General features: G+C 35.4%; 4 protein-coding genes across 5 annotated transcripts; 1 reads left to right on the forward strand and 3 right to left on the reverse strand.

Annotated features, from left to right (window-relative positions):
- Nucleotides 1-402: 402 nt before the first annotated feature.
- Nucleotides 403-2,568, reverse strand: LOC104887268 (cytochrome P450 86A8). Its single transcript, XM_010671882.3, has one exon. The coding sequence runs from the start codon at nucleotides 2,386-2,388 to the stop codon at nucleotides 805-807; it is 1,584 nt and encodes a 527-aa protein (XP_010670184.2). The 5' UTR covers nucleotides 2,389-2,568; the 3' UTR covers nucleotides 403-804.
- Nucleotides 2,569-5,331: 2,763 nt separating this feature from the next.
- On the reverse strand, nucleotides 5,332-9,823 carry LOC104887262 (origin of replication complex subunit 5). The gene is made up of 6 exons (XM_057395371.1): nucleotides 9,582-9,823; nucleotides 7,615-8,498; nucleotides 7,080-7,508; nucleotides 6,309-6,627; nucleotides 5,939-6,220; nucleotides 5,332-5,790 (listed from the first exon to the last, which is right to left on the reverse strand). Exons 2-5 carry the CDS (start codon nucleotides 8,433-8,435, stop codon nucleotides 6,170-6,172), a joined length of 1,620 nt encoding a protein of 539 aa, XP_057251354.1. The 5' UTR covers nucleotides 8,436-8,498; nucleotides 9,582-9,823; the 3' UTR covers nucleotides 5,332-5,790; nucleotides 5,939-6,169.
- A 1,531-nt stretch (nucleotides 9,824-11,354) lies between these two features.
- Nucleotides 11,355-16,791, reverse strand: LOC104887248 (hypothetical protein). Of its 2 annotated transcripts, none has more exons than XM_010671860.4 (3): nucleotides 16,513-16,791; nucleotides 14,129-15,037; nucleotides 11,355-11,793 (listed from the first exon to the last, which is right to left on the reverse strand). In XM_010671860.4, the coding sequence occupies exons 2-3, from the start codon at nucleotides 15,035-15,037 to the stop codon at nucleotides 11,701-11,703; spliced, it is 1,002 nt and encodes a 333-aa protein (XP_010670162.2). In that variant the 5' UTR covers nucleotides 16,513-16,791; the 3' UTR covers nucleotides 11,355-11,700. The 2 variants fall into 2 exon arrangements, with proteins under 2 accessions (XP_010670162.2, XP_010670155.2); XM_010671853.4 differs by having other exon boundaries at nucleotides 14,129-15,054; nucleotides 16,513-16,790.
- Nucleotides 16,792-19,297: 2,506 nt separating this feature from the next.
- On the forward strand, nucleotides 19,298-23,494 carry LOC104887219 (hypothetical protein). Its single transcript, XM_010671818.4, has 9 exons — nucleotides 19,298-19,457; nucleotides 19,552-19,632; nucleotides 21,218-21,307; nucleotides 21,398-21,567; nucleotides 22,309-22,378; nucleotides 22,615-22,694; nucleotides 22,802-22,864; nucleotides 23,009-23,085; nucleotides 23,224-23,494. The coding sequence occupies exons 1-9, from the start codon at nucleotides 19,380-19,382 to the stop codon at nucleotides 23,322-23,324; spliced, it is 810 nt and encodes a 269-aa protein (XP_010670120.1). The 5' UTR covers nucleotides 19,298-19,379; the 3' UTR covers nucleotides 23,325-23,494.
- The last annotated feature ends 25 nt before the right edge of the window (nucleotides 23,495-23,519 follow it).

Raw genomic sequence — 23,519 nt, forward strand, 5'->3', positions numbered from 1 at the left:
ATTAATTCGCTTATGAAATTCCTAGGAATTAATCTAAATTGTTTGATAGTTATAAGGAAAGTTGCAATTCATAGAAATCTATGTAGAAATTGTGAGTGAATAAGAGAAGGGTAGGTAAATAAATTCCTACATTTTGTGGCATTTCCAAATTTCCATCAATTTTCATTACCCTCATTTTTTCATTTTCTGTCAACTAAACAATTTCTCAAATCTGAAAATCGTGAAATTTTTTATTGCTTATATAATTTCCTGTATATCAAACGACGACCAAATATCATGACACTGACTGCTCAGTGCTCCCCTAGGAACCTAAGAAATCATCCACAGTAACTATCACCACAACCCATCTGACATTTTACGAGTCATGCATGGTCTTAAAGAGCACAGAAACCGCGTAAATAATTGAAGAAATTAATACAATACTTTATTGCTTCAGATATACTGTAATTACAAAATGTCAATAAACAATTTAAACAAAAATTGAAAAAGAATTGCCTGAACAAATTTTCAAAGGGTGCCCTACAATTCTAGGGTGGCCCAAAACACACAGGGTTATAAATGCCCTCTTAATACAAAAATTAAGAATTTCTCATGAAATGCAAGACCAAACAGCTGTAAGAAAGACAACCCAACCCTTAAAAGTCTTCTGAAAATATTCAAGTCATATAGTGTGTGATCCTTTTGCTCTCTCACATATTAAATGAAACATACCTTTCAGCATGAATTTTTTGCACCTTCCCAAAAATTGAGCCAAAGTTTCATTCTTTTACTGCAGTAAAAAACCCTGAAATCTAATTGTATCTGTTACTCTGACAGTAAATTTTCTTTACCTTGCTTCAAAGTTGCAATTACTTGGTTTAGGTCCCTATGATGCACATTCACCTTAAGCCCATATTTCATGAACAATGTAATTGACATCTTCTGCTCCACCTTATGCCCTGGCACCAACACCATTCGGTGGCGGAGCAACACTGAGGCCGCCACTGACTTCATCTGTAAGTAAGCCAAATCTTTCCCTAGACATATTCTAGGGCCAGCATTGAATGCCACAAATTTGAAATGATCATGCATCATAAACTTCTTACCATCAGGAGATAACCACCTTTCTGGCTTAAACTCTAAACAGTCCTCTCCCCATGTACTCTGCATCCTCCCTGCAGAGTATATTGAGTACGATATCGATGAACCTGCAGGCACAAATGTACCGTCTGGCAACACATCATCAGCAACCACATGCTTCGAGTCCTCCGGCACAGACGGGTACAGCCTTAAGGTCTCTGACAATGCTGCCTTAAGGAAAAATAAACGATCCACCTCTTCGAACTCCAATGGCTCATCAAGCCATTTTTCAATGTTAGTACCGCGTGTTTCAATCAGGACATTGCAGATTTCATGTAATATTTTTTCTTCAACCTTAGGATTCTGTATCACAAGCCAGAAAAACCAGCTCATTGCCACAGAGGATGTATCACGTCCAGCTAGGATGAAATTTAATGCCACCTGTTGAAGAAACTTGTCTGAGTAGGATGAGTATTCCTTCCTCTTCATAAACCTTGAGAGTAAATCATCATAGTCCCTTTGCTTATTCAGCAATTCTTGCTTACGTGTCTCTATGACATCAGACAAATAATTGTCTATTTGGACAAGGCTTCGGCTCAAGCTGACTTCTAACCCAAGCCGAAGCCATTTCTTAAGCCGCCATATGATCTCCGGGAAAATAAACCGTTGGAGGGATGCTTCTGTGGCTCGATCAAAAGCGTTGGCAAAACTATTCTCCGGTAATCCCGGAGCTAATGTATTGGGATCCCTACCAAACGCTAAGCCACATATGTTGTCAAATGTAAGCCGAAGCATAAGATCTTGGAGATCAACTGGCTCGGCTTGGCTTTGAGCCGATTCAAGAATCGGACAAAGCCGTGCATGGATTGATCGGTTAACCCATCGAGCCATGGCTTGACGGAGGGTTCGAGTTGTAAACTCAAGGGCAGCTGTCTTCCTCTGGAAGAGCCACGTGTCACCATCTGAGTTGAAGATTCCAGCTCCAAGTAAATCATGAAACACAGCTTGCCATGTAGGACCTTTAGGGTAATTATCAAACCTATTTTTGAGTATATGCTCTAGATTTCTTGGATCACACGTTACAGTAACAAGACCTTGCTTCTTTGCCAAGAAAGGTATGGCGCAGATGCATGTTTGGTACGTGCCACCACACGCGCTGAGATTATCAGCCATCCAATCATGCATTCTCTCAAAATTCTCGATCAATCCGGGTAAGCTACCCAATAGAACCCAGACACGTGGACCTCGAAGTGAGCGTGACATGAAGGTAAACCATAGCAAGTAAGATGTAACAGCAGTTAATAATAGCAAGCCCACAAAAATATCCATTATCAAAATGATTTCTTGTGCTAGTATCTTGTAATGGGGTTAACGTAATGTAGAAGAAAGCAGAAAAATGAGGGTTTACTTGCAAAAAAAATCACTACTTCTACAAGATTTTTCAGTGTTTTTCTTAACACTATACTTGACCAAAAGATATCATCAAAATTTGCATCTCCTTTTGTTGAATTGGTTTCGATCTTCAAATATGGCACTTAATTTAGCAAGTGAGTCGCCTTCATCTTACCTCGTTAGAATCCTGAAAACATAGAGGAAAAAAGTGCAAGAAAATGAGGGAAGAAATAGAAAATGGAAAGAAAAAAGTGAGAGAAAAATAAGGGAAGAACAAAGAGAAAAGGAAAGATGAGGTGAGTGAGAGTGGAGAAGTAGAAAATATATAAGAAAGGGAAGGTAATAAATATAAAAGACAGAGCAATAAGTAAGGCCAGTTGTAGTTCATAAATAATAAATTCACCCACTTTAATCTGAAGAGAAAAGTTTGATGTGTGCTAACTAGTAACCATTTTTCTGTACTCACATTAATGGAAAAAGGAGATGGGAAGGTGGTAGAGTAGAGGTGGTGAAATAATGGAGTCACAAAATTAAGGGTAGTTGTTGTAGCTGTAGCCTGTATGTATTGTATAGGGTTGTTTTTTGTAGTAAATTTGGTAATGTAACAGTGAATTTGTGAATAAGAAATGGGAGCACTATGCACCATTTTCATATTTTACTCACACGAGGGGTAACCGCATAAAGTTTTTAAAGTAAAAGAATATACGATAATGAATTTTATAACATACTTTCATACAAGGACATATAATAATCCATAATAAAAGAACACGCAAGTATAATGGATGAACTGTCGAGGACCTTTAGATCCAATGGTACGACTTCTTATCTCCCACATAAGATATCAAAATTTAAATCTTGATAGAAGAAAAAATTTCAATATTGTTGGAGGTTGGGCCGTTGGGGGAAGGGTTTTGGGGCTTGTTGGGTTTCTGGGTGAGTGGCCTTGTACGAGGGCAGTCCAAAGAAGATGAACTGAAAATATATAGAAATGAAAGGGCTGCAATTAACAAAGCAGTCACTTTAAAAAGCTATATTTGACAAAAAAAAATCCTTTTTTTATATAAATTAAAGATCATGTAGAATTTAGTAGATTCATAAAACTATCAACTAGTATAATAATATATAATTCATAAAAGTCAAAGTCTTAGAGAGAATACATATGCTAACATTTACTATTTGGAGTTTTCTAAAAGGGAAAAAGAGTTAAGTTTCATACCTCAAAGGCTCAAACACAACATGAAGCTTCCCTTCTCCTCTGTCAAATGTATTTCCAATCCACCTAACACAACAGGGCTTTTAAGTTGGTGCATTCAATGGAGTGAAAAATATTTATTGTGATTAGTTGAGAAACTAGCCCACAACTATTATGTTTGTTTGGAAATATTGAAGGTACTAGTAACTACTAACTAGCAAGAGAGAGAGAGAGTGTGAGATGAAATCTCTAACATACACAATCTAACAAAGATTAAGAACCATATAACTTCATTAGTTGTTTGATAACACTTCCCTCAAGATAACCATAATACATTTTTTCATACTTTTGCACAAATAATAAGAAGCAAATACCCAAGAAAATTGAGTTTAACTTGTAACTGGGTTTAGGATGTAATTTCTAATTGTGTAGTGATTAAGAAAAAAAAACATAAGTAGAAGATGAATTTAAGAAGAGAAGATAAGCTAGGTTAGGGTTGGGTGAGCAACTAAGAATTTGTATAGGAGAAATTCAAAATTATTCTTTGCAAGAAATTGCCAAAAACTCAACATCTTGCTGACAAACTGAGTAGATCCTTCCAAAAGAAAATTAATTAGAGTCCAAATGCATGATAACAACTTAGCCCTAGTTTTATATTTTTGTAATAAAGTTGGGTTTACCGCTATACCAGCTTGGTGGAAAAGAAGACATTGATATGGAGTGATACATTTATAGGTAGGTTGCCTGTTTAATGTAACTATGTTACACCCTAGTCCCTACTAAAGTATGGTTAGTTTGACAAGTTTTTGAATGATGTTGTTGACTATTGCATTACATAATTTAATCTATTACTAAGATTTAAGACATCACCGTTTAATTTGTATGTGTAAATTGTAATGTGTGCGAATATTTTGGGTTTGTAAAGAGGTTTTCAATATGAAAGCTGAGGAAAGCATGCCAAAAATTACTTCTAGAGAACTTGTTTCGGAAGTCGGTCCGAAAGGAACAAGATTTAGATCCAAAATTCATATTTTCTTCGCTTATAAATAGTTTGCACCACTTCATGTTTTCAAGCTTGTTAATATGTATCTCAATCATTACTATCTTTCATTATTAATAAGTAAAAATTATAGGAAATTGGTGTTCAAAAATATACACGGAAAGAAACCGAACGCTAACAAGATTTCATTTTACTATACATTGAAAGATGCATAATTTCCCGTAATTAACTATTGTTGGAATTCAGATCACTAATCCGGCTCTTCTTATTTCATATTAGCAATCATTTCAAAATTGGCAATTACGGGTGAGGTAATGTGTAAATGGAGAAGAGTATACCGCATACAACTAGTTCTTTTTGTTTTTTGTCCGGAAGAATCATATACATTGAGATAAATCTTGTGTTTTCTTGTTAGTTAAATGACATAAATTTACAAAAAAAAAAGTCACCCGATCACAGTTATATAGTTATATCCTATGTTTTCTTGTTAGTTGTAAAGTTGTAATCCTATGATTTTCACGCTTGCAAGCACACCTTTAACAAATAAAATCTATTATTACTTTGTAAATGTACATTGAGATAAATCGACAGTATTTCACATACTAATTTTTTATAAATATATTAGACTATTAGTGAAAATTTTCCGATTAAAGTTAGTACAAATAGAACAAAAATCAGTACAATCACATAAAAAAGGAGAGTTGTATTTGAAATTCGGGTTGACTACTTCTGCATTATATTATACAAGATCAATGGTTGGTGAAGAGGTAGTTGAAAGGAAAGCAGTACATTTATAGTTAGGTCAACTTCCCTTCTACTATTTGGCTGAAGGAGACTTGGATTTAGAACCCACTTGAATTGGCATTCAAGTCTTCTATGGACCCACCCAACCCCAACAAAGAGAACACCCATCCAAAAAAACGTCCACGGGCATTTGGACCATTACATGGGCCTCGATTATATTGACTTGCCCCGGTATACTATTGGATCTGCTTACTTTGATTAGGCTGCTCAAGCTCCAATTTGTTCCCCACACAAAAGATTCAAGATCTCAATGCTTACAGAATGTAAGAGCAATACTCTATGAAGCATTCATCAACAATCAATCACTTTGCATGATACCTCTCCCTAACTTCTCTTCCCACAGCTAACATATCAAACAATGATGTTAAATGTTAATGTGCATGATGCTTAAGCGATCCGATTTGTGCACCTTGGTAGATCAACCAAAAAAGAAAGCAGGTACAGCAATCATTTAGATGAGCTTATATTTTTCTGTAGCGGAACACACATACCTGTGGATCAACTCGTGTATTATCACCCTTCAGCTATGAATCTTGCGTTCTATGCTACAGTCCAGAGTTGAGGACAAACGGTCTTCAAGATCTGTAAATCCTATGTCAATTGTTTCAATGACCATTGAGATGCAACAATTTGCTGATGTGGGCATAAATACAAGAAGCACAAACAACTTCTGATCTGTACTCTAAAAGTTAAAACTGGCTTTCTGCTTCTACAATGCAATATCATCGTCTATACAAGTATCTTGAAAGGGGAAACTTGAGGCTCCTCGCAACCTGTGAGCAGTTTCAAGAAATGAGAAACAAATGTAGATAACATACATGTCAAGTGAAAGAACACTTGCTGAATCCCATTAGAAGTTACCTTCAGAGCCAATTCTTCGGATACAGTAGACTTGTAACGAGTTGAACCCTCCAGTGGACAACTTCCCCCTTTGCTTATAAAATTAGCATTACATAGACTAGACACTTGCAAGAGAACATTAGAAGTGAGGTCATTTTGAGCTACTTCGCTTCCCAGAGGGTCGTCCTCATTGCGCACCTCTTCGTCAACAGAACTGTCTTCCCCATACGTGATGCACTGGAAGATAGCTAGCAACCTTTCCAAGGGGAAAGTCCCAGGGCCCTTCATAAGTAATTCCTGCTCCGCCATTTCCTTCTGCTCCATTGCCTTCTCAGAACACCTAAAGAACCATAAAAATATAAGAGAATACCAAGCAAGTGCCCACTAAAATGGGAACATAGCTCATACTTCCACAAGGAAAACAAATAAAGAGAGCTGGGAGTTCGCCTTCAGGGAAAAAATATTATTAAAACCAACATTAAGTATAATAAACTGATACAAGCATTCATGAAAAATTTGCCAAAATTTCATGACAGAATATCATACATCAGAAAGATGGTCAAGTTTTAAAGTTTTGAGCACCGGGTTCATCAACTAACAGTCTGACTATTTAAACACAGACGACATACATGCTAGCAACCGACATTGAGTATGATGACAGTAAGAGAAAATGTGCCACTGGCCAACCTTCATCATAGGATGATCGATCAATCACTTCAATTGGGAGTGTTAACTCAAAAGGACACAGCCTGCATAATGAAATGCTAATTTCAACAGTATGAAGAAACTTACTTTCTCTTCTTTTTGCCATTAGAAGGACCTCCAGTTGAATCAAACAATGATGCATCAAGAGTAGCAGGGTTTCTTGAAGCAAGAAATGCTGAAATAAGAAGATATTTTGCTGAAATAGACATGTGGAAATCCAACTCTTCATCAGGAACTCCCAATTTTTTCACACTCGCCCTCCCCTTCACTTTATCAGCTTTAGCTTCTACCTCAAGAGATGAAATTCTGAATACTTCATTGAGAGAAGGACGAATGTGGGGCACAAGATGACTATAAAGTTTTCTCTTTGCATCTTCTCTTTTCTGTTTGGTTTCCCAGCAAAAGTTAGATCTTGGATCATTCAAGGGCTCGCAGTACTTCTCGTACAGTGGACGTAATGCAATAGATAATTCATCAACTTGTCTCGTAACTCTAGAGAAAGGATTCAGTGAAATACTGCAAAGCAAGAACAGAAGCGCAAACCATCCTTACCAGTCACTAAGTTGATATATAGCAAAAACTTCAACAGGATTTAAACTCACAAATCACAAAAAATACTTACTCAAGAAAATTCGACATTTGCTCAGGTTTCGATTGTTTCTGCATGAAAATTTGATGAAGATCCTGCTCCGTATATCCAGGGAAATACAAGGGGATAGGTTCTATGTGACCAGAATTTGAATAGTAAGCATCAGGAGACACTTTACTGATGAAGATAATACCAACTTCAGGCAAACCCAACATACGATAGAGGCCAAACAAAAAAGGCAAAACAGTAGCGCTTTTATCCCATTCTCGAACATGCTCAAAATCGTCGAAAATCAAGTAAATCATCTTCCCTATATCATCCTTACACGCTCTCTTTCCACTCGTTCTCTCAGATTTCCCCTTCAAAATGTCCAAGACATTCACCAACGCTTCTCGAACAAAGTTAGCGAAATCAGAGGGCTTGTCACACTTCTTAACACTCAAATAATCATTTTCCTCAACCCTTACATGAAAGGCCAACTTATTCAAGATGGACTCAAACAAAATCCTAGGACTATAACATGAAACACAGCTCGAATACACGAACGGGCGCTTCAAATGTCGAAAAACCTCCAGAATGATGCTAGTTTTTCCAGTGGAAGCAGCACCATAGATAAACAATGGAAACATAGGAGAATTCAAGGGACCCACGTGACATAAAACCTCAGTAATTTCATTATTTCTACCAGGGAAACTAGAAAGAAGATCATCCAAGCTTAAATGTTTATCATTCTTATATAAAAGATCTCTAATTGTTGGTTTATAACTGATGCTTTTTCTGGGTGTTTGTGTACTAGCAGAAGCCAAAGATCTTGTTGTTCTTCTAGTAGATTGCGGTGATTCTTCATTACCCATTTTTGTTTGTCTAATCTTATAAATTTCCCAAATGCAGTCAGTGGTGGACCCAGGAATTTGAATCTGGAGATACGGGCATACAACAAACACAAAAGTAGTGGGAAAAAAGTTCACAAAAATTGTTCAATACATAAGTCTTACAACCAAAATATCCAAATTATGAAAACATTGATTTTGTTCAACAGCAATACTACAACATTAGTATAAATCTCGCGATAAAAAGAGTTCTGAAAAGATATAGATTTATATGATATATAGATAACTATTGAAGTCGTTTTATTCATCAAATAGGAGTAGGAGTAGATAGAGTAAATAATTCTAAGGTTATGTAACTTATGTTACACTAAGTTTAGTATTTGCTAGCCAAAAAAAAAAAGTGTTTTTGTTTCAATTTACTTTCATGATAAACTATGATAGTATGATCAAACACCTCAAATATCAATTGTATACATGTAGCCATATGTAGATTTTGTGAAGATATCTATCATAGCATGATTTTGTTTTTTGTGTTTTCTTTTACAGCTTACTATATACTAACAGATAGCATGAGACAAGTAATATCTAGTTTAGTTAGTAAAATGTTGGAGAATAGTATGATGATTTAGAGCAGGAATCTGCATATACTTCTTATCATTTACTGCTTTACAAGTAACAACTACCTAAAGATAAGGAAAAAAAAGAAAGTGAAAATACTATCAAAATTGAGGAAACAGTTGCAAATTAGTCATGCAATATCCTGTATCTATGTCTAATGTAAACTTTGAAAGTGGGCGTCTTTAATACCGGCTAGCAAAATACCCACAGATAAAATTTAATACATTTGAATTTTTACCAGCAGGGGAAATTTTGAATTGATAAAAACATCCAAAATTGTTCGATACATAAGATTACTTGACTTGGGTGTATCATTTTTCATTTCCTAATTGAATTGATAAAAATTAATTGATTGTCAAAATTTCAATTTCAATATTTGATTTCAATTCCGAATTTCAATAATCAAGCCCAAACTAATTAATGAACAATATCAACATTCAACAATTTACATCTAAATATTTAATTAATCCAAGAATCTAATATATTTAAACTTATAAAGTAGGAAATTATGAAAATTGAAAAACAAAATAAAAACCCTAACACAAAACTTACTGTGTATTGTGGCTTTTGAGAGTGTGAGTCGACAACTCGACTGAAGTGAACTGGGGGCGCCTCCTCACCGCCGGACTTCCAGTGTGCTCGTCGGTGGTCGGCAATGAAGTGTCGTCAGTCGTGTGTTTCAGAATTCAGAGAGAGAGAAAGTTTGATTTTTGTAATTGGTACTAAAACCTCATTAGTAACAATGACAAAATGCTTTTGTAATTGGTACTAAAAAAAAGTTAGAAAAAGAAAATTTGATTTGTACTCAAGTATCTTCCAAATTGTATTTATATTGCATTTTGGTACCAATTAATTTTATTCGAAACTATTTTTAGGTAGCATTTTAAAAGCATTTAGTACCATTCTAGGATGTTAGAAGCAAGCATTCAGTAATGTTGATTATTATATTATAATTTGTGAAACAAAATCATTTTTTCAGGGTGGTAAAAAAAAGTTTTCGAATATGATATGTGTAATTGGGTAGAAATGATAAATTAGTGAATTACACTCTAGATAATATGAGTGGAGATAGGGTGATAATGAATCTGGCCGGTTCACGACCAGTTCGGACTCGGGTCGATCAAAGCTCGACTTGATACTTTAATGAGTCGAGCTGAGCTAGGCAAAGCTCGTAAAAGGACTCAATTATACTTTTATATTAACGTAAATATTGCACAATAATAAGTTAATAGTTCCTTTGTCGGAAAGAAAATCTATAAATCTTAAATATTAAAAAAGGAAAAACAAAGAAAACATGTAAAAACTAAGGGTGATAAAGAGTCAAGTTTGTTCGTGAACAATTCGAGCTAGGCTAGTTTAGCATTTGGCAAAGCTCAGCTCGAGCTCGAATAAACTTAAACGAACACAAGCTGAGCAGATCACAGTTCAAGCTCGACTCGACCAATAAGCAACCCTAAGCGAGAACATTGAGAAAAATTATTGAGATTTAATTGTTACAACAAAATGTAAATCAAATTTAAGACATATTTCATTTGTCCCTAAATAGAGTGGTCATTTCTTTTGGGCACAAGTATTAAGAATAAATCATATGTAAGACCTTAATTGTGTCAAATCATAATTAAATATAAAAGTGGGTACACTTTTATGAATGTTTATTAAGGAGAAAGTATGTGAGCTAAAATGGAGAAGTGAAATATTCTAATTGGTGAACCCATACCAAATAAGAAAATGAAAAATTTATTTGGGATATTCATAAATGAAAAAATGAACACTCTATTTAAGAACATAGGGAGTAAATTGCACTTTTCAAAAGTCTATAATGAAATATTGTATCTTCGTAAAAATCCAAATTGAGAACACCACAAAACTCAAAAGACATTGTGTGCTTAATATCTAAACAAGATAATTATCAAAGATAAGAAGGTTAAATTTGCAGTTTAGGAAAGCTATGAATATTTACCTTTTTAGTAAATCTAAAACTTATAAATTGGAGTTTGTTTTGTAAAAAACCGCTTACTTTTTAATCAAAATTAGACAATGATAAGCACAATATTAAAAAAAAAATTAGCCTAATAGTAACTAGGTTAATTTCTTTTAGTGACTAATTTAATTCATTTAGTGCCTAGGTCTACTTTTATATTAAAATTAGACCGTCTCTTTTGATAATTTTTGTATAAATTGTAGAATTGTTTCAATCTTTGGGTATTTATAGGTTGAAAGTCAATAATTAATATTTAATGCTAAGAATGATGAGTGTAAATGGCAAACACGTCCAGTGAACAGATTATACAAAGCAAAATTCAAAATGGCAATTGCACAATCAACTGCACAAATTAAAACTATACAAGCTTTTAGCCATAATGAACAGAACAGAACGTTCACCAAGTAATTAGAACTTTGCAATTGAGCCAAGTTCGGACACTTCTAATCTCATTAAGCAAGGGCCAAGCGAGGCCATTTTAGGGAACCATATGCAAAGTCCAGCTACCCAATATTAACAATACAACAAAGCGAAGCAAACAAAAGTATTAAAAGCTATCGGAATTCGGAATTCGGAGTTAGCTCCATGAGAATATCATCTGAATCATCCTTCTCCAAACATCAATCTACCAGAGTTCTGTCGTATATCTCACGTTTTTCTCAACACAATAGTGAATTTTTCGTCGTCATCTTAATGGTCAGCAGAGGCAGCAGTGATATATGTACTACGGCGACTTCCTCCAACAATCATATCTTTCAGGCGTGACAAGATCCTTCCCGATTTCTGCAAAGAGAGTTTTACATATATTATGTGAATCAAGAGTCAAAATCTATACATTCTCCATCTCTATACAAGTGATCTACAAGGTCAAGCAATTAAGATGATGGTCATTGTAAGGATATTCGACAAATGATATTGCATTGCTATCTTTAACTAAAAAGACAAAAATGATCTCAGGAGTCGGGATGAAAGAATACAGAACGGAGAACAATCATAAACATGTTTTTGTGCCTAAAATGAATTGAAGATAGAAAATGATTTCCATGTAAGCAGGTAGCAAGGTTTTGTTACTTTTATAGCCTAAGGATGCATGTTGCACTAACTACCCCTTACATATCTATCATAAGCCCACACAATCACGCATGTCTGTCTGTTTAATCTGTGTCCAACCTCTATTTTTAGCATAGCCAACAGAAACTTTTACCCCTCCCCCAGGTCATGAAAATCGGCTCCCTTTTGGTTCAGAGTTCAGATAATATGGGGATGGAGTTGGAACTTTTACACTTAGCAACAGACAATAGGCGTTCACGATCTCTTTTCATCAGTTCTAATCAAAGCACCGAAGATGAGTCTTGACCCATGGAGCCAACCCAATCAATTAGGATGAATGCAATGCCAACATTGTTGTTCTTGTATTACCACCAACCATAACACAAAGAATACAAGTAGAAGAATAAAAAAGAAGATAAGGGACAAACCAGATATGTAGCATAAACCCTTATGAAACACTTCTGGACACCAATTGCACATACCATAAAATTTGTATTTCAACACCACAGTTCCTATGAAATTTACCAATGAGCTTATTGTCATATTAAGAGAAACGCAAGAACTTAAGTTCCAGCTGAACTTAAGTGCCAATAAATAATACCAGTAACCAGCAGCAAAAGTTGATTTTCCTATTAAATCTCATATCAGATAGCTGGTTTCCTGTGGGTTAATAATTCTATGTTATATCAGCTGATTAATCAAGAAATTAATGCTCTTTTATCTTCTTTCACCGTCAAAAAAAGGCAAAAGTTCCATTTTTCTACTTGGTACTTTCATCTCTTGCCAGTTCCACCATACAGCGTCTTCCTTTGACTCATCTCAGGCTATTTAAAAACTCAGAAGAGTGCTTATTGAGTTATTGGACCCTGTTGCAAGGAAAACTGTGAGGAGGCTGGACGTCTAAAAGAGTGCTCCTTTCCCCCCAAGGGGTAAAGTACACTTGCACAGTCTTGGCTTTCTAGAATTCCTTCGTACCTCTTATCCTTTCTACAATCCCAGTTGCTGTGGTTAAAATGTTCCAGGATGGATGTAGATTTCCTTTAAACCCAGTAGAAGCAGAGAGAACATCTTATTAGGGTCATGTGTGTGAGCCAGTAAAGATACTCAGATTTTTGGCAACTCTATTATCAGTAAAAGAGTCTGTGGTAGATCTCACAGGAACCTAACTCTCAATTGCATAGCGATTATCAGCAAGCACAGTCTTTAAAGGCGTGACTAAGAAGTGTTAGCAAATCCTAGGAAGTTTGTTTATCAGGTCTCAGCCTTTATTTATGTTCCATCAGTAAAGATCTGAGGTCAGTACTAAAACTCTTAAATACCCATTCAATTTACAGCAATATAGTACCCTGCACCCCAACTAATTTCCAGTTCTGTTTAGAAGGCAAACATCCCACAGCAAGTCAGAACTTTCACAGAAAAGCAGGATGAAACTCAATACTTGTAATATATCATCACTACAAAGACTCAACAGTAATCAGTGATAATTTGCTGCCACCAAAGGTGCTTGCAAGAAGATGCATTGTCACTGGATTACCCACTGCAAACTTAGCTTCGTTCCTGTGCAACCAGCACACTAACAGTTGGAGTTTGTAGGTCGTGTCCCATGACTACTCTAAGGTACCTGGCTACACAGTTAGGAAGGCCTAATAGGATCTGCCCCAATCAAAGTCTGCACGTGTTGACATTTATTTGTTTGGATAGAGTTCTGCGCTTAGAGTCTCTTATGCCTGTACACTGTGCCCAAATTAATCTTCTCAGATTCATAACGATACCCATCTGCTGCTTTTGTATCCATGAAAGATTACATAGCTGTTGATCTTTTTCCTGAAAACTGTCTCTCAGTGATGAATGTTTTCTCTATGTAACAACTCTTATTTCCTAAATGGCCTGATGAATGAACAATAATTTGCTTGAGTTGGTTCTCTGGTAGCACTCCAGACTATTGTTTCAGGACAACAACTATGTGTAAATTCATTTCTACAAAGTCTTACACATATCAAGAAAGAAATAAACGCCAGATCTATCACTGATAATATCCCAACCTAAAAGAAAGAACAACAAACGATACCTCATCGCCAATGCTGAGCTGCCACCTCCGATGCAAAACCTCCCACCTCTCTTGTTGGAACCGTTGCCCAAGAATGACAAGACCCATTACAGCCGCGGCAACAAATATGGACCAAAAAGCACTTGTATCTTTCACTTGAGCACACAAAGAGACCACTCTTCTTTTCCACCAAGCCCCACAAGGGAGCTCAGAGTCATCAATTTCATCTTCTTCTCCAGATTTGGGAGGCTTGGATCTAAAAGATGACGGATCTAAACAAAAGTCAGAAGGTTCAGCAAGATCAACACTTTCATCATAACCCGGTGATCCACCAATTTCTGTTTCACTGTGAAATGAACTAAATTTAGCAGCTCCATACACATCTTGTTCTTTGTCATCAACATCCAACCCATGTAGAGTTGTTGCTTCGTCAAATCCTGGACCATGAATTGATAGGATCCTATTGCCCTTGTCTTCAAGTAATGGAATTCCAGGAAACTCCTCCGGCACATTCAATCCTTCTATCTTCCAGTTCTCTTCTTCCTTCTGCTCAGCTTTACTCTCATTAGCCACATTCATTCCACCAGCAGGCTCATCGTCTTTAACTCCTTTGGAGATTTCTAAGTTTTCACGTTCTATGGGTAAATTTTCATGCTGACTTGGAGGAAAGACAAAGTGACCAGACATAAAAAGAGCTCTAGAAGTTTCTGCTTCATAATCTTCACTTAAAGAAGGATCCTTCTCCTCGTGGATTGATTCATCTCCCCTAGGACCAGGAGCTGCAGCGTAAGTAGAAGCTGTTAGTGACACAACTTCCCATTCATTTCCACGTGGCGCGGCTTCCTCTCCCTCCTCGGTGTCGGCCATCTTGGGAGCTTCTTGTTCAATCCCACGAGAGGTGGTCTCCTCTATGTCCTCGTTATCAGCCATCTTAAATATCAGATTATCTCAGGATCAAAAAAAACCAAAAAAAAAAAAAAAATCAATAAAACAAAAGAGATCAAGAATAACACTTCGAAGTTGCAACTACAACATAATTGCATGCATCATGGAGCCCGTCTAATAAAATTTTAATCTGCAAAGGGTCCTCTTTGACAAAATCAAAGACAAATACCCAGATCATTCAACTACTGAGTTAACAAAACTATCTTTCATCTTTACACTTCTGTCAGAATGACATAAATCAAAATTTCTAAAAACATTATTCACAAATTACAAACATACTCCCTCTGTCCCTTAATAGACTTCCCATTTCTCTAATGCACGTTTTGTATCGTTGATATCTTTAATTACATATTAGTAAAGAATTATAAAATTTTGATATTCCTAATGTACGCAATGAGACAAATCAAACAAGATTCCACATGACTATGTTTTTTCTTATATATTGGAAAAAGATTTGGAAGATTTTCTTTATTTATGAATACTGCCAGAAATTAGAAATGGGAAGTTTTATTTGGGGCGGGAGTATAAAAGGTTCTCCCAACTCTCTTATAGAATAAATCCATCCACATTTGTTGTTGTCATCAAGTGAGAGGATAGCTCACCACATATACAGCTAAATAGCTAATCCTATTATCTCATGGTGCTCCAATACAAAAAACCTCATGGTGCCAAACCAAAATCATGTGTCATAAGCAAATTTACTACTATAGCTCTTTGACCAAACTAAAGAGTCACATTGTAAAATATTTCTACCTTAGTCCCTTCACAAAGCAATGATCATCTCTAAACACCAAAACGTTAATAATCATGGAATGATTAGCTTTAATCAAGTAAAGGGCTTTAATCAATCAATAAGATGCAGATATTATGATAAAAAAAAAAAAAAAAAAGGTGCAACATCAAGTTTTGCTCAGAGATTCATCCAAAACCGGAGCCAATAATAGTTGGAGTTTACTCAACACTGTAGAAAGGTAATACTATCACAGCGACATTCATAGCTCAAATTTCATTCAACGATCAACAAATAAATTAGGGAATAAACATCAATGATACAATTGCCACAGATGAAACTTCATAAAAATCAATCGCCACCTCATCTCATATATTTCAGGCAACTATCAATCAAAACTGATGCAAAATGAAAAATTAATATTAACAACAATTAAAAAACTTCAATCAAACACATTTGTTCAATGCAAAAATCAATCAAAGAGACAAAAATTCACTATAACATCCAGAAATCAGTAAAAAAAAACATGCACAAATTCCAGAAATCGAAAACCTAAGCAACTAAAATACGCAAATCGTGAAAAAATCAGATAACAAGAACTAATCCGCATATAAAACAACAAAAAATTGCACGATTATTAATTAATCAATGAAAAAATTCATATGAAGTGAATATATAATTCGATCTTAACTAAAGATGATGAAATTAGAGAGAGAAAAGAAGAACTCACAGAAAAATCGGTGAGATCGAAGGTGATCGTCGGAGAAAGGGGGGAAAATAAGTAGATAGAAACTGACTTTTGAGAAATACGAATAATATGGGAGATGTTGTAATAAGTAAAAGGAAAATATGATAAAGATAAAGAAAAACCGGGAGAGCCGGTGGAAATGAGATTTGGAGTTTGTAATGTGTCGGTTTTTGACCGGTTTTCGTCGGTAAGTGTTTGTCACGTAGTGGAAAGGGGGTACCGGAGTGACCTGGTATTGGAAGTGGAGGACTATGATATGATGGCGTTTGCGTGCAAGGAGAGAGAAGAATGTACGGTTAAGAGTTAAGAGATTAAGATAAAACATGTCTAGCAATGATTTTTGTAATAATACTACTCAATTTTTTTTAAGTAATAATATTGATAATAATCAATCATATTTTGATGCTAATACTATCGCTTTGTTTTTTAATAATTATATTGACTTTTAATACTATTTACACTTTTTATTTTGACTTTTATTATAGAGGAGATCATGGGTCGGGTCGGGTTTGATCAAAAAAAGTGGGTCGTTTCGAGCCAAAGGTGTGGGCTAAAAAAACAGCCTCAAAACTCGTTATTTCGAACCGGGATTAGTGGGCTTTTCGGACCATGTTGAAATTTAGCCTATTTTCCAAATTATCGGTTGCCCATAGCTCGATTTTTTTTCCCCAAAAAATCGGAACGGGTCCGATCGCGGGCCGAAAATATTTGCCCAAAACCCGCCCATTCTTGGGTTGGCCCGAACTCACCTTGATCACCCCTACTTTTTTGTGTTATGTACTTATGTCTACGTGAGGAGGGGAAACATAATCATACGATGTTGTTAATTTCGTTCTGATAAGTAGTTTTATAAAATTAATTTTTTTTTTACAATCATGCATGTAGTGTTTGGGTATAATTAATAAAAATGGATGATGTGTAAATCAATAATGATGATCATATGATGTACAAAATATTGTCCTATAATGCAGAAGCAGTTGTTGTGGTATCTTTTCATTAACGGTCACGATAGTTGATTACGAGCCGTATGGACAATAGTTTTTTAAGTACTTCATTCGTTTTTTTTAATTGCAACATTTTGACCTTTTCACTATTCATATTCGTCCTTTGACCTTCCATAATAAATAATACGTGAGAAAAAACGTAGTTACTATATGAGATCTTATTTGATTTGTCTCAGTATGTATTTTCAAAAAAACTAACACCTTTGCATATTTTTTACGGATATATAACTAAAGATATAAATAGACATAATCATATCTTGATTAGTGCGAAAAAATCCAAATGTTTCAATTTAAAAAGAAGAAAATAAGTATTTTGTAGAGTTTCAACTAAAAACAACTAATGATAAAAAGTAGTGATAATAGGAATTTTGTTTGAACTGTCTTTTAGTTGTTAGAGTAGTGTTTAAAAATAGAAACAAAAATTAGATTTTGAGATAGAGGTAGTTTTTGAGAATAGAGTGTACTTAATTTTCGTTATCATTCTAAAACAATTGCTCATTTACTAAACATTTGAAACATTTATGACAACTAAAAACTAACACAATAGCTAATAATTATCACCACTCTCACAACAATTACTTTTCTTTAACAAAACCTACTTATTTTTAACAATAGTAGCCGATTATGAGTTAATTGTTATGGATTAATCTATCATAATCATAAATTTAAAACGTGTTTGACAACAACTTTTGAAGTGTTTTTTGCACTTGATCAAAGTTTTACTAGCTTTTGAAAAGTTGTGTTTCGAGTAACTTTCAGTGGTTAAATAAGTGTTAACATATGACACAATAGCAAATCACTAACGAGACAGTTAATAATTACTACAACAACTATTTAAGTCGAAAAAAATCTTTATTGTATGTTGGGTAAAACTAGACGTTGGATTAGTGTAAAGAAAAAAACACTACATTTTCTCTTGAAAAACTTCTCCGATCACTACCACAACCTCAAGAACTAATGATTCGGCCTTTTTCATAAGACTGTCTCAAATTCTTATCCTGTTAATACAAATTATCTTAAATTGGTGATTTAGTACACACTATGCACATTGACATTACTCTCATTTACCAGATTTTAACTTGGCCAAACCTCACTCTTTCAAATACATAAATTACCCAATTGCTAGAAGATAGGAAGAAAAAGTAGAGGAGGGAGAAAGATGACAAATAATATAGTATATATAAATACGTACGATGTTTAATAAATACGGGAAAACAAATAAACAAATTGCTATTACGTTACTTCTAACATATTATCTTTTGCAAGGTTTTATCATCATCACTCTTTCCGATTTCTAGTAGTTTACCCGTTTTTGACTTTTGACACTATTAATATACATGACTTTGACTAACTTTTGTAATTAATATTTAAGGAAAAATATAGCCACGTGATATCTTGTTAGACCCGTCTCAATGCATAATATCCGAATAGAGTTATTAAGGTTTAAATTAGTGTATCGACGAAGAAATGCATAAACTAACAAGAAAACAGGAGGTAATTTATCCAGTGTAAAGATGTGATTACCGCTAACCAAAGGGAGAGAAGGAGAATACGTGGAGGTTTATAATAGGTAGGACTTAGGAGGAGGACTAGTCGTCTAGTTTTTATTTTTTTTATCCATAAGTTACGAAAGTAGTACAAAGTATCAAGAAAGGGAAAGGGGATTCGAACCTGTGACCTGTAACACCTCAATTTTAACCACTAGACCGAGATATTCTTGATTGTCCAGCTTATTTGTTAGTGAAAAGTGAGTGGCGGGTGGTGAAGTAGCTGCGTTGCGCAAATTGATATTAGTCTATTACCAAGATAGAGCAAACGAGAGACCAAAACAGAGACGAGGTAGAAATGGGGGATTTATATGCCCTCGATTTCGATGGTATTTTATGCGATAGTTGTGGCGAAAGCTCCCTTTCTGCTGTCAAGGTACCTTTTTCTCTCTCTCTTCACCTTCTTGCACAATTCAAACTCCATTTTTATCTCATATAGCTTGACTCTTGAGCCTTTTTTGTTTAATCAGGCTGCCAAGGTTCGATGGCCGAGTCTATTCATCGGCGTTGATTCAGCCACTGAAGACTGGATTGTTGACCAAATGCATATTGTATGTATATGTCTCTCTCATTATATTAAATTGATTTTATAGACTATTCTTTTCATTTCTATGCTTATCTCCAAGAATTTTATTTGTTGGTTGAAATTTTTTAGGATATGTTAAAACTTTGGCAATTTGATTTTTGCACCAACTTAACATTTTTTGACAATTAGGATTTAGGCTCAAACTAAACTGAATCGAACTAAGATGTCTTAACTAAACTGAAGTGAACTTAATTGTCTGAATTAAAATTGCTAGAGGACACTAGGTGAACTGAATTTGTCTGGACCAAACTGAACTGAATTTGTCTGAACCGAACTGAACTGAAATTGTTTGAACCGAACTGAATTTCCATTAGTTCAGTCCAAAAGAATAAAACCTAATAAAAGCTTGGAAAAGTCGAAACGAAAAAGTTGATTGGAGATAAGAGTTGCTACACTTAGTGACCATCCTGCTTCTTGTTCTAGGCTGTTTCTCTAAGCTATAGTGACCGCTATGCTACTAATTGTCTAATAGTCAGGAGTCATTTTTGTAAGAGTACCAAGTTCGTGTTAATGACTGCACTTGTGCTAAAGTTCGTGTCATTGAGTGTAATTTCCCCTGAAGAAAAGAGAGTGATAACATGGATGTGCTTGGAGCAGAGAGTGAGACCATTGTTTTGGGATGATTGGTAAGGTGAGTAATCAAAAGTAGTATATTTGTTCAATCTTAAGAGCATGTTTTAATTGAGACCGTCTGTCACTAATTATTTGTGAGACGTATGAAGTGATGATGCTTTAGCTACTCAATATAATGCTATATTGCTGATGCACATCCAGAGATTACTGGGATTTATTGAGAGCTGTGTTATAGATACCTGCTTCCTTCTCATGCTTCTTGAACCCTTGTATGTTGTTGTCACTTAACATGAGGAGCTCGCCTGATAAGGACTTGCACGTTCATTTATATCACCAAGTCGTACTTTTTTGGATGGGTTTGTTTGGACTCCTTTACATCATCTTCAAGTCTCTTTTTTTTCAACATCTATAGCTCTATCTTAAGTTATTTGCCTGCAATGTATAGCAACTTTTTTTAGTGACTTATTGCTCTGAAGGGCCATGTGTAAGAGTTAGTTGTGAAAATTATCAAAGTAGACAAGCTGTTAAATAAGTAGTTAAGAAAAATAATATCATACCCTCATAGGGAAAATAGGTTCCCCTAGTCCATGTAGAGTAATAATTTCCGCTCCCTCCTCTCTACTCTAAGAATACGTCAAATACCCACCCTCACACTTTTAACCTAAAATTGAGTCATACAACCTTCACTTTAAGTACTAACTAAGACAATACTTATGTGCAAAGGATTTAAATGTAGGTTGGCTTCATATGAGTATATAAGACAGCAGATTGTCTGTCAATAATGAAGCCTCTTCTTTCTATTGTTTACACAAAACTGGTGTTCACTTTTTGGTTTTGCATGAGCTCTCAGCTTGAACAGAGTATATCTTCCAATAGTAAGGAAAGCTTCATGTTGTAGTACTTTAGTCTTTCTTTCTGTTAGGGCATTTGCTAATTAAGTGAAAAGTGCAGCATGAAGTTTGATGCTCTTGTTGCAGGTGCGACCTGTGGTTGAAACAGGGTATGAAAATTTGTTGCTTGTGAGGTTGCTGTTGGAGATTAGGATTCCTTCCCTCCGTAAATCTTCAGTAAGTGCTCAGGTTATTCACTGTTCCAGTTGTATCTTGGCAATCATCATTCTTATGATTTGTACGATTCTATTGTCTCCAATTGATAAGGTTGCAGAAGGGCTCACCATTGAAGGCATACTTGAGAACTGGCCGAAGCTGAAAGCAGTCATAATGGAGGAATGGGATGAGAAGAACAGAGAGGTCCTAATAGATCTTTTTGGGAAGATCAGGGATGAATGGATTGAGAATGATCTGGCTACATGGATTGGTGCAAATAGGTGATTTCCATCTCCACCATGATCAGGATACATAATGTTCACACAATGAAAGATTTTGTTTGAACCCTCCCTCCCCCAACTAAAAAGAAAAATGCAACTCAGCAGAAAATAGTGAAATCTTTCTCTTATGTAGTCTATATGAATTAGTATGCTATTATGTAGCCCAGATCCCCTCCTCCATATAACAGACAAAAAACTGTTGCATAATAGTGCAAATGGATCAAAGTTGAAGAAAATAGGGTTTTAGTCTTGTAGGAGATCTTACTTTACTCTATCATCTTCATTCTTCTGCTGATTGCTCATCCTAAAATTAGTGGAATGGGCCAAATTGTCATCAAGAATGTTAAGTCTATCGCTTTGACCTCAAATGGATAAGATGCATGGTTTTGTCCCACTATCAATAGGGCATGTAGATTTGAACGAAGTAAATTACAAGTCACAATTTGTTTATCCTATCAGCATGATCAAGTATTCAACAGTATGTATGCTTAAAGAAGATAACTAGGAGCTTAGGCGATGGTTAGTAATGACAAATTTCTGATTCTTTTTAAGGCTTTTCTTTGATCATGATCTTTTGTTGCTTCTGAACCATGTGTGAAAGCTCATGTGCTTGAGGCAAGCCAGCATTCTCATCTGGACCATTCGGAGGATTATATGCGAGCTAGTCATAATATTAAATCGATTTCTGAGATTCTCACTTGCAATACATATAATTTTCTGAAAATTTTACATTGCCTGCAGACTGTATCCTGGGGTTTCAGATGCTCTGAGATTTACAAGCTCAAAGATATACATAGTTACCACAAAACAGGTACTTCCTACCCTGTTGGGTAATTAACATGAAACAAGGGTGAAGCAGCAAGTTATGAATGAAATAGGATGATGGAATGTAAAGAGAATAAAATATTTTAGTTTACCTTATGTAGTATGATTTTATAGTAGTCAAATTTCAATGCATGTTGAAAATTGTGTCTTTCGCCTTTCAACTAACTTATTTCTCTCATGACTCGCTTACTTGTCTATGTGCTTTATGTTGTCCCTAATCAGAGCCGATTTGCAGATGCACTACTGCGAGAGCTTGCTGGTGTGACTATACCACCTGAAAGAATTTATGGACTTGGGACTGGGTAAGTTCACATTGTCTGCAAGCATGTCATAGGAGGTCTAGCTGAGACTTTTTAAATAGGGCTCTAAAGAATTTTTACCAAGTCTCATTTTTAACTTGAAAACTCAGCCCAAAGGTGGAGGTGCTCAAGATGCTTCAGAAACTACCAGAACATCAGGGACTTGCTCTACAGTAAGATCTTTATCCTGCTGTCATGTATACACGACTAGCAAGACGTGTTAAGCAACCACTCTATTGAATTTAAGCTACATGCTGTATTTTTTAGATCTCCACTGTTCAAAGTCTTGCCTGACATTCTAACCAAATGATGTACAGCTTTGTAGAGGACCGACTTGCTACTCTGAAAAATGTCATCAAGGAGCCAGAGTTGGACGGTTGGAACTTGTATCTAGGTAAAGCAGTCAATCTTTGTTCTTTGCAGATGTGTGGGTATATATTAATTGTTGTTTTTTTGCTTCATCTGTTACTTAAGTCCTATGCTTAATCATAGTCCACATCTAATTATTGCTTTATCATGCTTTTCTGACCAGGTGACTGGGGTTACAACACCAAGAAAGAAAGGGAAGAAGCAGCAACTATCCCAAGGATTCGTGTGCTTGAACTGTCTGAATTCAGTAAGAAGCTAAAATAGATTCACAATTTGTTTGAATGTAGTTACCCATTGTCTTCTTTCGTGCAATTGTGCTCGGCATTTCTACTTGCGCAAAACACTTAGAAGCCCAAAATTATTCTTGTAGACATATTCTTAAAAGTACTACACAAGGAGTTACCAATTACATGTTTTATTGTAATATCTAATTACATAGCTGGGTGTGATGCTTTTCAC

This window comes from Beta vulgaris, chromosome 1 (genome assembly GCF_026745355.1).
Source record: "Beta vulgaris subsp. vulgaris cultivar EL10 chromosome 1, EL10.2, whole genome shotgun sequence".
Taxonomy (NCBI): Eukaryota; Viridiplantae; Streptophyta; class Magnoliopsida; order Caryophyllales; family Amaranthaceae; genus Beta; species Beta vulgaris.